The 13,179-nt window shown below is 43.3% G+C and overlaps 1 protein-coding gene across 3 annotated transcripts in view; it reads left to right on the plus strand.

Moving 5' to 3' along the window:
- crlf3 (cytokine receptor-like factor 3) overlaps nucleotides 1-13,179 on the plus strand; it is an 86,616-nt gene that overhangs the window by 41,521 nt on the left and 31,916 nt on the right. For all 3 annotated transcript variants that reach the window (XM_073026454.1, XM_073026453.1, XM_073026451.1), the window contains one exon: nucleotides 10,939-11,146. In XM_073026454.1, coding sequence (XP_072882555.1) covers nucleotides 10,939-11,146 — 208 coding nt within the window. The remainder of the gene's footprint in view (nucleotides 1-10,938; nucleotides 11,147-13,179) is intronic.

Raw genomic sequence — 13,179 nt, forward strand, 5'->3', positions numbered from 1 at the left:
CAAACTCCCAGACTGTGAATACACTTAGCAACAGAGGATAATAATGCCTACTACCAGGAAAAAAAAGGGAGCTGAAAGCAAGGGACCGAAAAGAAAAAAAAACCCTAGTCAAGAGGACGGTTATGAAAGTACTCGATAAAAGGCCCCCAGACCTTATGGAACTTTAAATCCGAATTGAGAACTGAATAATGAATTTTTTCGAGGTCCAAGCAGGCCATAATGTCGTTAAGCCATTGCGCATGAGTGGGCGGGGCAACATCCCTCCATCTGAGGAGGATCAAGCGTCTCGCCAGGAGAGAGGCAAAGGATAGTATTCGGCATTTGGTCGGACCCAAACATAAATCTGTCTCGCCCCAAAAACCGAACAGAGCAATTAAGGGGTTAGGTTCTAGGTGCTGATTCAGAATACCCGATAGTGTAGTGAAGACATCTTTCCAGAATTTCTCCAAGCTAGGACAGAACCAGTACACATGGATGAGAGAGGCCACGCCCCTCTTGCATTTATCACAGAGCGGACTAATGCCAGGGTAGAATCGAGATAGTTTAGATTTAGACATACGGGCTCTATGAACAATCTTAAACTGTAAGAGACAATGGCGAGCACAAAGAGAGGTTGAGTTAACCGATTTGAGAACTGAGTCCCAGTTCTCCTCGGATAAGGAGATATTTAAATCCTGCTCCCAGGCCATTTTAATTTTATCCACAGGGGCCCGTCGTAAGGCTGCTAGTTTATCTTGGATAATTGAAATTAAACCTTTACCTAGTGGATTAATGGAGAGAAATAGGTCCATAGCATTTTTCGCAGGCATTTCAGGAAAGTTAGGAATTAAAGGAGCAGTAAAGTGTCGGATTTGGAGATATCTGAAAAAGTGAGCGTTAGGCAGGTTGAACTTAACAGAGAGCTGTTGAAAAGAAGCGAAGCGGTTATCAATGAAGAGATCTTCAAAATGTCTAATGCCCTTCCTGTACCAAACATGGAATGCTGAATCGAACGTGGTAGGTAAAAAAAGGTGATTATGTGCGACAGGGCTAGAAATGGAAAACCCCTGGAAACCATAGCATTTCCTGAACTGAGCCCATATACGCAAAGTGTGTCTAACCAGAGGATTAGCTATTGATCTGGGCAGACTGCTAGGGAGTGCAGAGCCAAGAAGTGCAGATATAGATAACTGTTGCTTTTTTAAAGAAAACTTTCCTTGCATTTGTCCTTTGAAACTACCCCCTCAAATTAAATGTATGCCCTTTGGTATTAAACATTTCAACCCTGGGTAAAAGATACCGATTGTCTACTGTGTGTGCCTCTCATAATCTTAAAAACACTTATCAGATATCCCTCAGCCTCTGCTCAAGAGAAAGCAACCCAGCTATTGCAGTCTTTGCTATAAAAGTTATTTCCAACCATGCTCAATTTGTAGGCTTCCAAGTTGTTTAAGAAGTATAAATATTTTGTCAACCTCTGTTCAGTATTATTATTTAGTTTGTACTTAATTCTGAATGGTTACATGAAATGTTGTGATCTTTAAACTAGCTGTGTTTGAGACTCATTATAGCTCAATCAGGATTGTGCGTGGCCTGTAAGTGTTGGTGTTTCTGCACTCGTCTTGCCCTTGTGACATCCAACATCTGGAGGAATGTGATTTAGGATAAGTTTATCTTGCAGGGATTTATTGAAGAATGAACATTGTTCACAGTACAAAGAGAACACTATATAGTTCCTTCACAACTTGGCAGTATTTGCTTTCCTTTAAACAAGCAAGCAGCTGACAAGTCAGTTTAACAGCCCATTCTCAAGGCATTGACTTTGACAAGAGTGTTAGTCCAGATTGCACGTTCGTGTTCAAGTTCTGCTTGACATCCAATTTTAAGTCCAGTGTGAGGGCTGAAGTTGAACATAATGTAGCTTCTTGTAATGGAGCAATGCTGTAGTTTATGGTGAGCAAATACACTTAGTATTTTACTTTGGTTAGGGTAAGGTGTAGAATTATTTTTCTTGTAGTTTTACTTTCTTATGCTTGTTTATAATAATATAATCAGTTAGATACACTCAGTGGCCACTTTATTGGGTACTTCCTGTACTTAATAAAGAGGCAATACTCCAGATATGCCCCAACTAAAGTTTTATAAAGCTACAACCTAACTTCCTGTTGTGGGATAGCCTAGAAGACTGGCAAAGGATATAACAAGATATAGATCAGTTGCAGAGCAGTGGCAGGTGGATTGTAACTAGGCCAAATGTGAAGTGATGCACCTTGGTAGCTCAAATATAAAGAGACAGTTCACTGTTAAGGGTAAGACTTTTAATGGTGTTGATAAGCAGAGGGATCTTGGAGTCCAAGTTTATAGTTTGCTGAAAGTGGCTATCATGGGGAAGATGTACAAACTCCTTACAGGCAACAGCTGGAATTGAACCCGGGTCATTGGCACTGCTATAGCATTACACTAACCGCTATGTCACTCCGGTAGTTTGTGTGTGTTTCACAATTGCTTTATTTGAAATTTAGTCTTTTTGAGTTTGTTCATGGTGTGGTAGTAATATTGTCCAAGGACTTTCTCTTGTACCCTGATTTGAAATTAAAAGAGATACAACCTTTGGAGCCCAGTGAAGTGAACATAGGATCCTATAGGGGCATTGACAAAAAGCAGATTTACACATACACCCTATCCTCGTTATATGCCAGGGATGCGTTCCTCGTAGTTGACGTATAATATGAATAATTATTTAAATGGAGAAATTGGGTGCGCATAATGTGAATAATTATTAATAGGGATGCGTTCCAGAGAGCTTCCTAAATATGTTTTATCTGTAATTTATTCATATTTTCATACCAATACGACACAAAAGCAGTACTCTAAGGCAACATTCGTATTATATTTCATCAATTTAAGGTAATATTCTACATAGTAAATCTTAAAAAGTTAACATACTAGGGTGTACAGTACTCACCAACAGTGGTAGGTGTGTTTGCTCCAGGAGATGAGTGGTTGTTGTGGTGTCAGGCAGCTTTACATGGATAAGGTGAATGTTTGTGGTCATCAGGATCATATCAAGAACAGCAAGGGGTGAAGGAAAGCTCTCAGAACTCTTAAAACTGCTGGCAGCAGGAGATGACAACGGTTTGAAGAAAGTGGTGAGGGTTGTTTGCTTGGCAGCATTTTGTTTTTCAGCATAAATTTGCTTGCAGGGAAGAAGGGTTGACGGCAGGGAACGACTGAAATGCTGACTCCATTCTAAACTTGGGTCCATGTCCATCCCCATTTGTGCCAAGTGTTCTGACTTCCACCATTCCCTCACCATTGGCAAACTCCCGGGATTTTCAAAATTGTCTGTTGCTTGCAGCATCTGAGAGATAGTTCGCCGTAAAAAAAAACGCCTTGAATGTGGATCACTCCTCGGTCGAGTGGTTGAATCAGTGATGTTGTGTTAGGCAGCAGGAAATACACTGTTATATTAAGATGAATGCTGTCCAAATGTTTAGGATGGGCTGGCGCATTGTCAAACAACAAAAGAACTTTAAAGATAAGATTCTGTTCCCGGCAGCAGCATCCCAGAGCTGTGTTACCTTCACCTGATGCCATGCTGTTTATAATTTCCAACTTTTTTTTCAAGTGTTAAAGTGGTTCTGTGCCGCTCGGCTGATGGCCCAGGACATGACATCGGACGGTTAGGAGGCATAGTTAAATATTTCAAGCACAAAATCACTGCACCGTAGGTAAAACCAACAAAAGTTTAAGAACGCAAGATCGCATATCCACACCTTGCCAAAACCAATGCAAGTCTGGCGGGAGTGAGATTTTGAGGCATGCGCACGTGACTTGTATTGGTGGGAAAGCAGTGCTCCTCGCATAATTAAGTTTTGGACGTGTATAAAGAGACGGTAGAAATAGGTTCCTCGCATAACTGAATCCGCATCGTCTGAAGATGCATATAACGAGGATAGGGCGTAGTTTATTTTTGCCACTGTTCAACTCTTGCGTCGTGCTGAGAAACTTTCAAAAAGAAGAGGCACGTTTTGAGTTTGAAGTTTCTTGATCAATTTGTAGCACAGGCCTGAACCTCTATCTCTCTGTGTCTTAAGTATATTTAATGAGGTAGTCTTTACTGTTTTCCTGGGCAGAGAATTACACAGATTCACTACTCTCTGGGAAAAGCAGTTTCCCCTCATCTAGGTCCTAAATCTATTCCCTTAATTCTATTCTCACTTACCAGTGGAAATAACTTTCGGACTTCTATCGTATCCACCCCTTTCGTAATTTTATATGTTTCTTTAAGATCACCTCTCACTCTTCTGAATTCTAATGAGTATCATACCAGACGACTCAATCTCTCCTCATAGGCTAACCTGGTGAGCCAGTAAGTCTTTCCTCAAGTAAGGAGACCAGAACTGCACACTGTATTCCAGGTGTGACCTCACCAGTACCCTGTACAGTTGTAGCATTACCTCCCTGCTCTTAAATTCAATCCCTCTAACAGTGAAGGCCAACATTCCGTTTGTCATCTTAATAATCTGTTGCACCTGCAAACCAACCTTTTGCAATTCATTCCACAAGTACCCTTAAGTCCCTCTGCACAACAGGAACCTGCAATCTTTCACCATTTAAATATTCTATTTTCTATTTTTCCTTCTAAAGTGGAGGAGCTTGCATTTATCAGCATTGTACTCCATCTGCCAGACACTTGCCTGCTCACTTAACATAACTGTCTCTGTCTGCAGACTCTCCATATCCTCTGCACAGTATACTTTATCACTCAATTTAGTGTCGTCAGCAAACTTGGATTTGCTACACTCGGTCTGCTCTTCCAAATCATTAATAAATATCATGAGCAGTTACAGGCCTAGCACCAATTCCTGTGACACTTTGCTTACCACTGACTGCCAACCACATAAACACCCATTTATCCCAACTCTCTGCCTTCTGTTGGTTAACTAATCCTCTATTCATGTTAATGTGTTACTCCCAATTCCATGCATCCTTATCTTATGGATAAATCTTTTATGTGGGATTTATTTTTAGAAATCCAAGTATACAATATTCACCTGTTCCTTTTATGCAATGTGCTCGTCATCATCCTTAAAGAATTCCAGCAAGTTTGTCAAACAGGCTGGACCCCTCATGACTCCATGTTGGGTCTGTTTGTGGGAGACACTTCTATCCAGATGTTTTGCTATTTCTTACTAAACAATGCATCAAGCATTTTCCTGACTGCTGATGGTGAGCTTACTGACCTATAGTTACATCAGATCAGAGAAGTCCCATTCCATCAAAACAAAAAGAGCAGATTTTCTTTGCATTAATAGGATCCTTTAAATGTGTTCCTATGGTAAGTTGTGTCTGAAACATTAAACCATTGTTCCCAGAGACCATCTAATGGTTTTGTATGTTTGAAACATCTGCTTTTACTCTATGGAGATGTTCCTTGATATTTTAAAAAACAAGAATTTGAGATAGAAGTACGCTATTTCCACTGGGGTTGGGTGAGACAACTAGAGGTTCATGAGTTAAAGGTGAAAAGTGAAATGTTTAAAGGAACATGAGGGAGAACTTCTTCACTCGGGGTGGTAAAAGTGTGGAGCGAGCTGCCAGCAGAAGTTGTGAATGTGGATTCAATTTCAACATTTAAGAGAAGTTTGGATAAGTACATGGGTGGGAAGGGTATGGAGGGCTATGGTCCAGGTGCTGGTTGATAGGACTAGTTCAGCACGGACTAAATTGGTCTAAGGGCCCGTTTCTATGCTGTAGTGCTCTGGAGAATCAAGTTGATGGAGGAAATTACTCATTAAAATGAAGCAGTCGTGTGTTTAAATCTTAGATGAGTCTTGTGCAGTTATTTGTTTTCTATAGCACTGGAAGTTCAGTAAATATTTGCATCCCCAGCACAAGTAACAGTACCAGCGTTTGAATGGAATGTAACTTGTGCTGAAACACAGCTTCTGTTAAACTAAATTCCTTCCTGTTTCTCCCCATTGCAGTCTGCAGCAGAAATTGTCAGTCCAGATAAGAAGAACAGAGGCTTTTGTGGCATGTTGCATCACTTCCTTTTAAAAAGTGCTGAAAGATTTTTAAAAAATGCACTTGTTTATGCAAAGTATTTGTTTAGTGGGCACAGCTTGCTGGTGAATGTAAGCAGAGGTGATAGTTTGTTTCAGCAGGAGTGTTTTAGGAAGTGTCAGTTCCCTCCTGTTCATAGCCTCTCCAGGTTATTTGTTTTCTCTTCATCCTCCTTACCCTGAAATCCTGACTCGGTACCAAGGTGTCTACAGGTATCTGAAGTCATTTGCTACATTATTCAAGGGTATTTTGCTAGTCTGCGTTTGCACCTGATTCAGATACAGATGTACCGTGGAGAGATTCGGACTGGTTACGTCACTGTCTGGTATGGCGGGATCACTGTGTAGAATCGGGAAAAGCTGCAGAGGGTTGTAAACTCAGCCAGCTCCATCATGGCCACTAGCCTCCCCACCACTGAGGACACCTTTTGAAAGGTGGTGCTTCAAAAAGGCAGCATCCATCATGGAGTCTCAGCATCCAGGAGATGCCCTCTTCCTGGGCTCCTGTACTATCAGGGGACTGAAGGCACACACACTCAACATTATAAGAACAGCTTCTTGCCCCCCACCATCAGATTTCTGAACTCACTGGAATTTAGAAAAATGAGGGGAGATCTCATTGAAACCTATCGAATGTTAAAAGGCCTTGATAGAGTGGATGTTTCCTATGGTGGGAAAGTCTAAGACCAGAGGACACAGATAGAGTGGATGTGGAGAGGATGTTTCCTATGGTGAGAGAGTCTAGGACCAGAGGACACAACTTTAGAATGGAGCCGAGGAGGAATTTCTTTAGGCAGAGAGTGGTGGATCTGGGGAATTTTTTGCCACAGACAACTGTGGAGGCCAACTCTTTGGGTATATTTAAGGCAGATGTTGTTAGGTTCTTGATTAGTCAGGACTTGAGGGGAAATGGATCAGTATGATGAAATGGTGGAGCAGACTTGATAGGCCAAATGGCCTAATTCTGCTCTTAGTTTTACGGTCTTATGGCGTCATGTAATAGGAGAGTGCTGTATGGTATTTTAAAACAAAGGTGAGATGTTTAAGATGATGTCCTGATTAAACAAAGCCTCAGTGTAGGTGAAGGGTAAAATGACCAGTGTGAGTTAGGGTACAGGCAGTGCAGTTTAGAGGGTGGTAAAATGTAACAGGAATGATGCCTGGTATTATTTCCACTCTAGCCCATGGATGTTGTAACTCATTGGTATGATACAGCGAGGATCGTCAGCTGTGGCATGGATTTAAGGCAGAACACAACTTCAGAGGAAGGAGACCGTGCAGAGTGTTCAATCAATGCTGACTCTGTGCAATTCACTAATTCCTCTCCCAGAGCCAGGAAATTCATTTCCTTTCAAAATTCAAAGTAAGTGTATTATCAAAGTACATATATGTCACCATATACAAACCTGAGATCGATTTTATTGTAGGCATGCTCAGTAAATCCAAGAAACACAATAGAATTGATGAAAGACTGCATCCAACAGGATGGACAAACAACTGATGTGCAAAAGACAACAAACTGTGCAAATATAAAAGGGGAAAAAAATGAGCATAAATATGGAGAACATGAGACTGAGACCATAGGTTCTGGGAATAGTTCAGTGCTGGAGTGAGTGAAATTATCCCCTCTGGTTCAAGGGCCTGATGGTTGAGGAGTAATAACTGTTCCTGAACCTGGTGGTGCAAGCCTCGAGGCTCCTGTATCACCTTCCTGATGGTAGCAGCGAGAAGAGAGCATGTCCTGGATCCCTGATGATGGAGAGTGCTCTCTTTTGACAGCACTCATCCAGCAAGACTATGGAAAGTGTGTGTGTGTGTGTGTGTGTTCATTTCATTTTTTAAGCTCCCATGTTCCTTCCTGTGGACTTCTCCACAAATGAAGAAACTGCCCTGATTTGGTCTAATCCTCTCACAACATCCTCTACTCTGAAGAGACTATCCCAGGCCTCCAGTCTGTCCACCTAACTGATTATCTTAATTTCCTGGAATAATTTTAATAAATCTCATCTGCACTTCCTCTAAAGCCTTTACATCCTTCCTACAAGTATTTATAGTATCCCAGTGTGCCTGATTCTATGTTTTATAAGATTTACTACTTGAGCTGAGAGTCAGCTTGGCTATATAAAGAAATTAATCCTCAGTCTTGGGCCAGATTGGATTGATCAGGCAGCCTAACCTCCTGAGTTCCTCCAGCATTTTGTGTGCATTGCTCAAGATTTCCAGCACCTAGAAACATAGAAAACCTACAGCACAATACAGGCCCTTTGGCCCACAAAGTTGTGCCGAACATGTCCCTACCTTAGAAATTACTAGGCTTACCCATCGCCCTCTATTTTACTAAGCTCCATATACCTATCTAAAAGTCTCTTAAGACCCTATCGTATCTGCCTCCACCACCGTTGCCGGCAGCCCATTCCACGCACTCACCACTCTCTGCGTTAAAGAAACTTAGCCCCGACATCTCCTCTGTACTTACTTCCCAGCACCTTAAACCTGTGTCCTCTTGTGGCAACCATTTCAGCCCTGGGAAAAAGCCTCTGACTATCCACATGATCAATGCCTCTCATCATCTTATACACCTCTATCAGGTCACCTCTCATCCTCCGTCGCTCCAAGGAGAAAAGGCCGAGTTTACTCAACGTATTCTCATAAGGCATGCTCCCCAATCCAGGCAACATCCTTGTAAATCTCCTCTGCATCCTTTCTATGGCTTCCACATCCTTCTTGTAGTGAGGCGACCAGAACTGAGCACAGTACTCCAAGTGGGGTCTGACCACGGTCCTATATAGCTGCAGCATTACCTCTCGGCTCCTAAATTCAATTCCAATATTGATTCCAATTCCAATACATTGTATGCTGCCTTAACCACAGAGTCAACCTGCGCAGCTGCTTTGAGCATCTGTGGACTAGGACCCCAAGATCCCTCTGATCCTCCACACTGCCAAGAGTCCTACCATTAATACTATATTCTGCCATCATATTTGACCTACCAAAATGAACCACTTCATACTTATCTGGGTTGAACTCCATCTGCCACTTCTCAGCCCAGTTTTGCATCCTATCAATGTCCAGCTGTAACCTCTGACAGCCCTCCACACTATCCACAACACCTCCAACCTTTGTGTTATCAGCAAACTTACTAACCCATCCATTCACTTCCTCATCCAGGCCATTAATAAAAATCACGAAGAGTAAGGGTCCCAGAACAGATCCCTGAGGCACTCCATTGGTGACCGATCTCCATGCAGAATATGACCTGTCTACAACCACTTTTTTTTGCCTTCTGTGGGCAAGCCAGTTCTGGATCCACAAAGCAAAGTCCCCTTGGATTCCATGCATCTGCTGAATTGTTTGTGCTCCGTTTGATCCTGGATCTCTAAGTCTCAGGGTATATGGTGACATGTATACAAACTTTGATAATAAATTAACTTTGAACTTTGGATCAAGTTTTACCACCACCCCTAAGGTGCATTTCATGCACCCACCACTCTTGTGTATTTAAAAGAAAAATTCTCTCTGATATCCCCTTACTTTCCTCCAATCGCCTTTAAAATTATGCCCTCATATTAACCGTTTACGTGCTGGGGAAGAAGTCTGGCTGTCCACTTGATCTATGCCTTGTGAACACCTCTGTGATGCCGTTTAATCAAGGCTTTAAGAATCATCTGTAAGTTTATAGGTTAGTGGCACAGCAGATGTATTAGGGATATTTAAGAGACTTAAACAGGCACGTGGATGAAAGAAAAATGGAGTGCTATGTGGGAGGGAAGAGGGAAGGGTTAGATTGATCTAAGAGTAGGTTAAAAAATATGAGCATCACATTGTGGGCTGAAGGGTCTGTACTGTACTGTTCTGTGTTGTACCATGTCTGGTACTCCTGGTGTATTTTCTAGCAATATTTCCACATTTATAAACTTCAATCTGTTTGCAACAAAGGCCAATATGCCATTTGTCTTTCTAACTTCTGGCTGCACCTGTCTGCTAACTTTTCATGTACATTAGCACCCAGAGCCCTGTGAATGCCACTCATTTGAATTTCACACAATTATGACATCCTGCCTTTTGATTCACTTACTGAAGTACATAAGTACATAACCTCGCATTTTCTCACACCACATATATCTGTTCAAAGTACGTATTCCCAAAACCCCTGTGAAGACGGGTAGCAACATCTGCAGTTGTTTTTGGCGAATCCTGGCCCCTCCTGAGAATCTTGGATTGTCTCCTGAGAAACCTGTATGTCGGGGGCACTCAGAAGCCCAGTGGGATTGATGGAAAGAGTGCAACCAGTTACAAACTAATCAAAATCCGGTTTATTATCACTAGCATTCAAGTTTATTGTCACCTGACTGTACGTGTATACAACCAAACAAAAGTGTTTCTCCGAGCCATGGTGCACCCGTGATAATATATCACACACAACACGTAAAACAAAATATCACCAATAAATTCGTAAAGTATAATTCAAAATGCATGTGTGGTGTGCAGCACAGATAAACAGCTCGCTACCCTAGTGATGAGACCTCAGTGGTGGCAAGGTATTCATTAGTCTCATAGCCTGAGGGAAAAAGCTGCTACCCAGTTTGGCAGACCTCATCCTGATGCTCCTGCATCTCCTTTCTGACGGTAGTGACTCAGAGACTGAGAGTTGAATGGTAGGACTCCTCAATAGTTTTTCAGGCCATTCGATTACAGTGCTCCTGCTAAAATCCATCGTGAAATTTGTTTTGCGGCAGCAGCACAGTCCAATACATAAAATGTGCTACAAGTTACAATAAGAGATGCAAAATATAAAGAGTGCAAACTGGTGAGGTAGTGGGGTACTGTCTAATCCCAAGAGCTGTTGAGTATTTTCTTTTAATCACAGTATCTCCATTTTGTTTCTGTCCAGATCAACAGCAGTGCCCTTCAAACCCGCAGCGCCCTGCAGCACCACTTCAAGGAACTGAAGGCCTCTGTGATCAAGCTGCTGGACGAACGGTTGACATTTCTCCTGCAAGAGGTGAATAAGGTGGAAGAAGAGAGCATCAGGCCCCTGGACGATTGTCAGAAGTTAATTGAGCATGGTGTGAACACGGCAGAGGAGCTGCTCAGAGAAGGTGAGACAGGTTGGGGACTGACTTGAGGCTCGTTGGATGGCACTCTGAGGATCCAGTCCCGTTCCCGAGAGCCGAGCACAGAGATTCAGGACAGCCCTCTCGAGGTCGTACAGAGGGCAGGCTGCACAAATGCCGCTACTGTCTGTTGGGTGTAAAGTTAATTTTGGACATCAAGGTGGACCTGAAAGACCCTTTAGCACAATGTAGGTTCTCAACTCTCATCCAAGTAGAGATTACTTTATTTAGAGATTAGCAAGACTACAGGCCCTACCAACCTAATGAGTTCGCACCACCTGATTACTGTATACCCATGTGGTCAATTAACCTGCTAACCTTGTACATCTTTGGAATGTGGGAGGAAACCAAAGCACCCGGAGGGAATTAACACAAACACATGGAAAATGCACAAACTCCTTACAGACAGCGGCAGAATTAAATCAGAGCCGCTGGTGCTGTTATAGTGTTATGGTAACTGCTACACTACTATTTCCCCACCCCCAAAAAAAACCTCAGCGAGCAGGGTTCAACCTATGTGGGGAGACCCCAATGGATTTCAAATCCAATTTACCTGATCGGTTCAAGTCGAGATGAATTGATCACAATGGCTGTTTGTCTTGCAACAATATCTACATGTCAGTCTTTTGAGGTCTTGGAAGATAGGTTTGTGTTTTTTTTTCCCCTTGCCATGACTTCTTCAAGATTGAGAGCAGAAGGAACCAATGAATGGGTATTTACCATTGCAAACCTTCCTGACAGTGTCTCGGCTTAAAGATTTGTCTGGATCACTGAGGCTTCAGTAAATCTGGGCACTTCTGACAGGACAAAGCTTAGGAGGAGATGGCTGACTGCAAGTACAGCTAGATGTTGGAAGTATCATACTTGGCTTGTGGTCAGAAAACCCAATCTGCAGTAGAACTGGAGGCCCAGGGGCGACCTGTCCTGAGGTTGAAGGCCTGTCTCTGTGTGTGGGTGGAAGGAAAGGGTTCGTGTTAAATGTAACAAAATCTGCCGAGGTGGGAAGTCTGGAGAAACACACACACAATGCTGGAGGAAACCAGCAGGTCAGACAGCAACTAAGGCAATGAATAAACAGCTGACGTTTTGGGTCGAAAACCTTCAGGACTGAAAAGGAAGAGGGAAGGCTAGCCAGAACATGATATGTGAAGCCAGGTGGGTAGGAAAGTAAAGAGCTGGAGAGAAAGAAATCTGATAGAGGAGAGTGGACAGTAGGAGAAAGTGAAGGAGAAGGGACCCGGGGGAGCTGATAGAGAAGTGAGAAGAGGCCAGAGTGGGAAATAGAAGTGGGGGGGGGGGGGGGAATATTTTTTTTACTTGAGAAATCTTTTTTTCATGCCATCAGGTTGGAGGCTATCCCAATGGAAAATAAGGTGTTGCTTCTCCACGCTGAGGGTGGCATCATCATGGCACAAGGGGAGGCCATGGACCAACATGTCAGAATAGGAATGGGCATTAAAATGGTTGGCCATCAGGAAATTCTACTTTTGACAGATGGTGCCCCAGTTTGTGACGGGTCTCACCAATGTAGATGAGGCCACGTCGGGGGCACCAGACACAATGGATGACCCCCAGTAGATTTGCAGATGAAGTGTTGCCTCACCTGAAAGGATTGTTTGGGGCCCTGAATAGAGCTGAGGAAGGTGGTGTATGGGCAGGTGTAGCTTGCAGGGGTAAGTGTCGGGCGGGGAGATTAGGGAGGAGGGACGAATGGATAAGTGTCGGGGTGGGGAGATTAGGGAGGAGGGACGAATGGATAAGTGTCGGGGTGGGGAGATTAGGGGGGAGGGACGAATGGATAAGTGTCGGGGTGGGGAGATTAGGGGGAGGGACGAATGGATAAGTGTCGGGGTGGGGAGATTGGGGGGAGGGACGAATGGATAAGTGTCGGGGTGGGGAGATTAGGGGGAGGGACGAATGGATAAGTGTCGGGGTGGGGAGATTAGGGGGAGGGACGAATGGATAAGTGTCGGTGTGGGGAGATTAGGGAGGAGGGACGAATGGATAAGTGTCGGGGT

Source organism: Hemitrygon akajei, chromosome 22, assembly GCF_048418815.1.
Source record: "Hemitrygon akajei chromosome 22, sHemAka1.3, whole genome shotgun sequence".
In the NCBI taxonomy this organism is placed as follows: Eukaryota; Metazoa; Chordata; class Chondrichthyes; order Myliobatiformes; family Dasyatidae; genus Hemitrygon; species Hemitrygon akajei.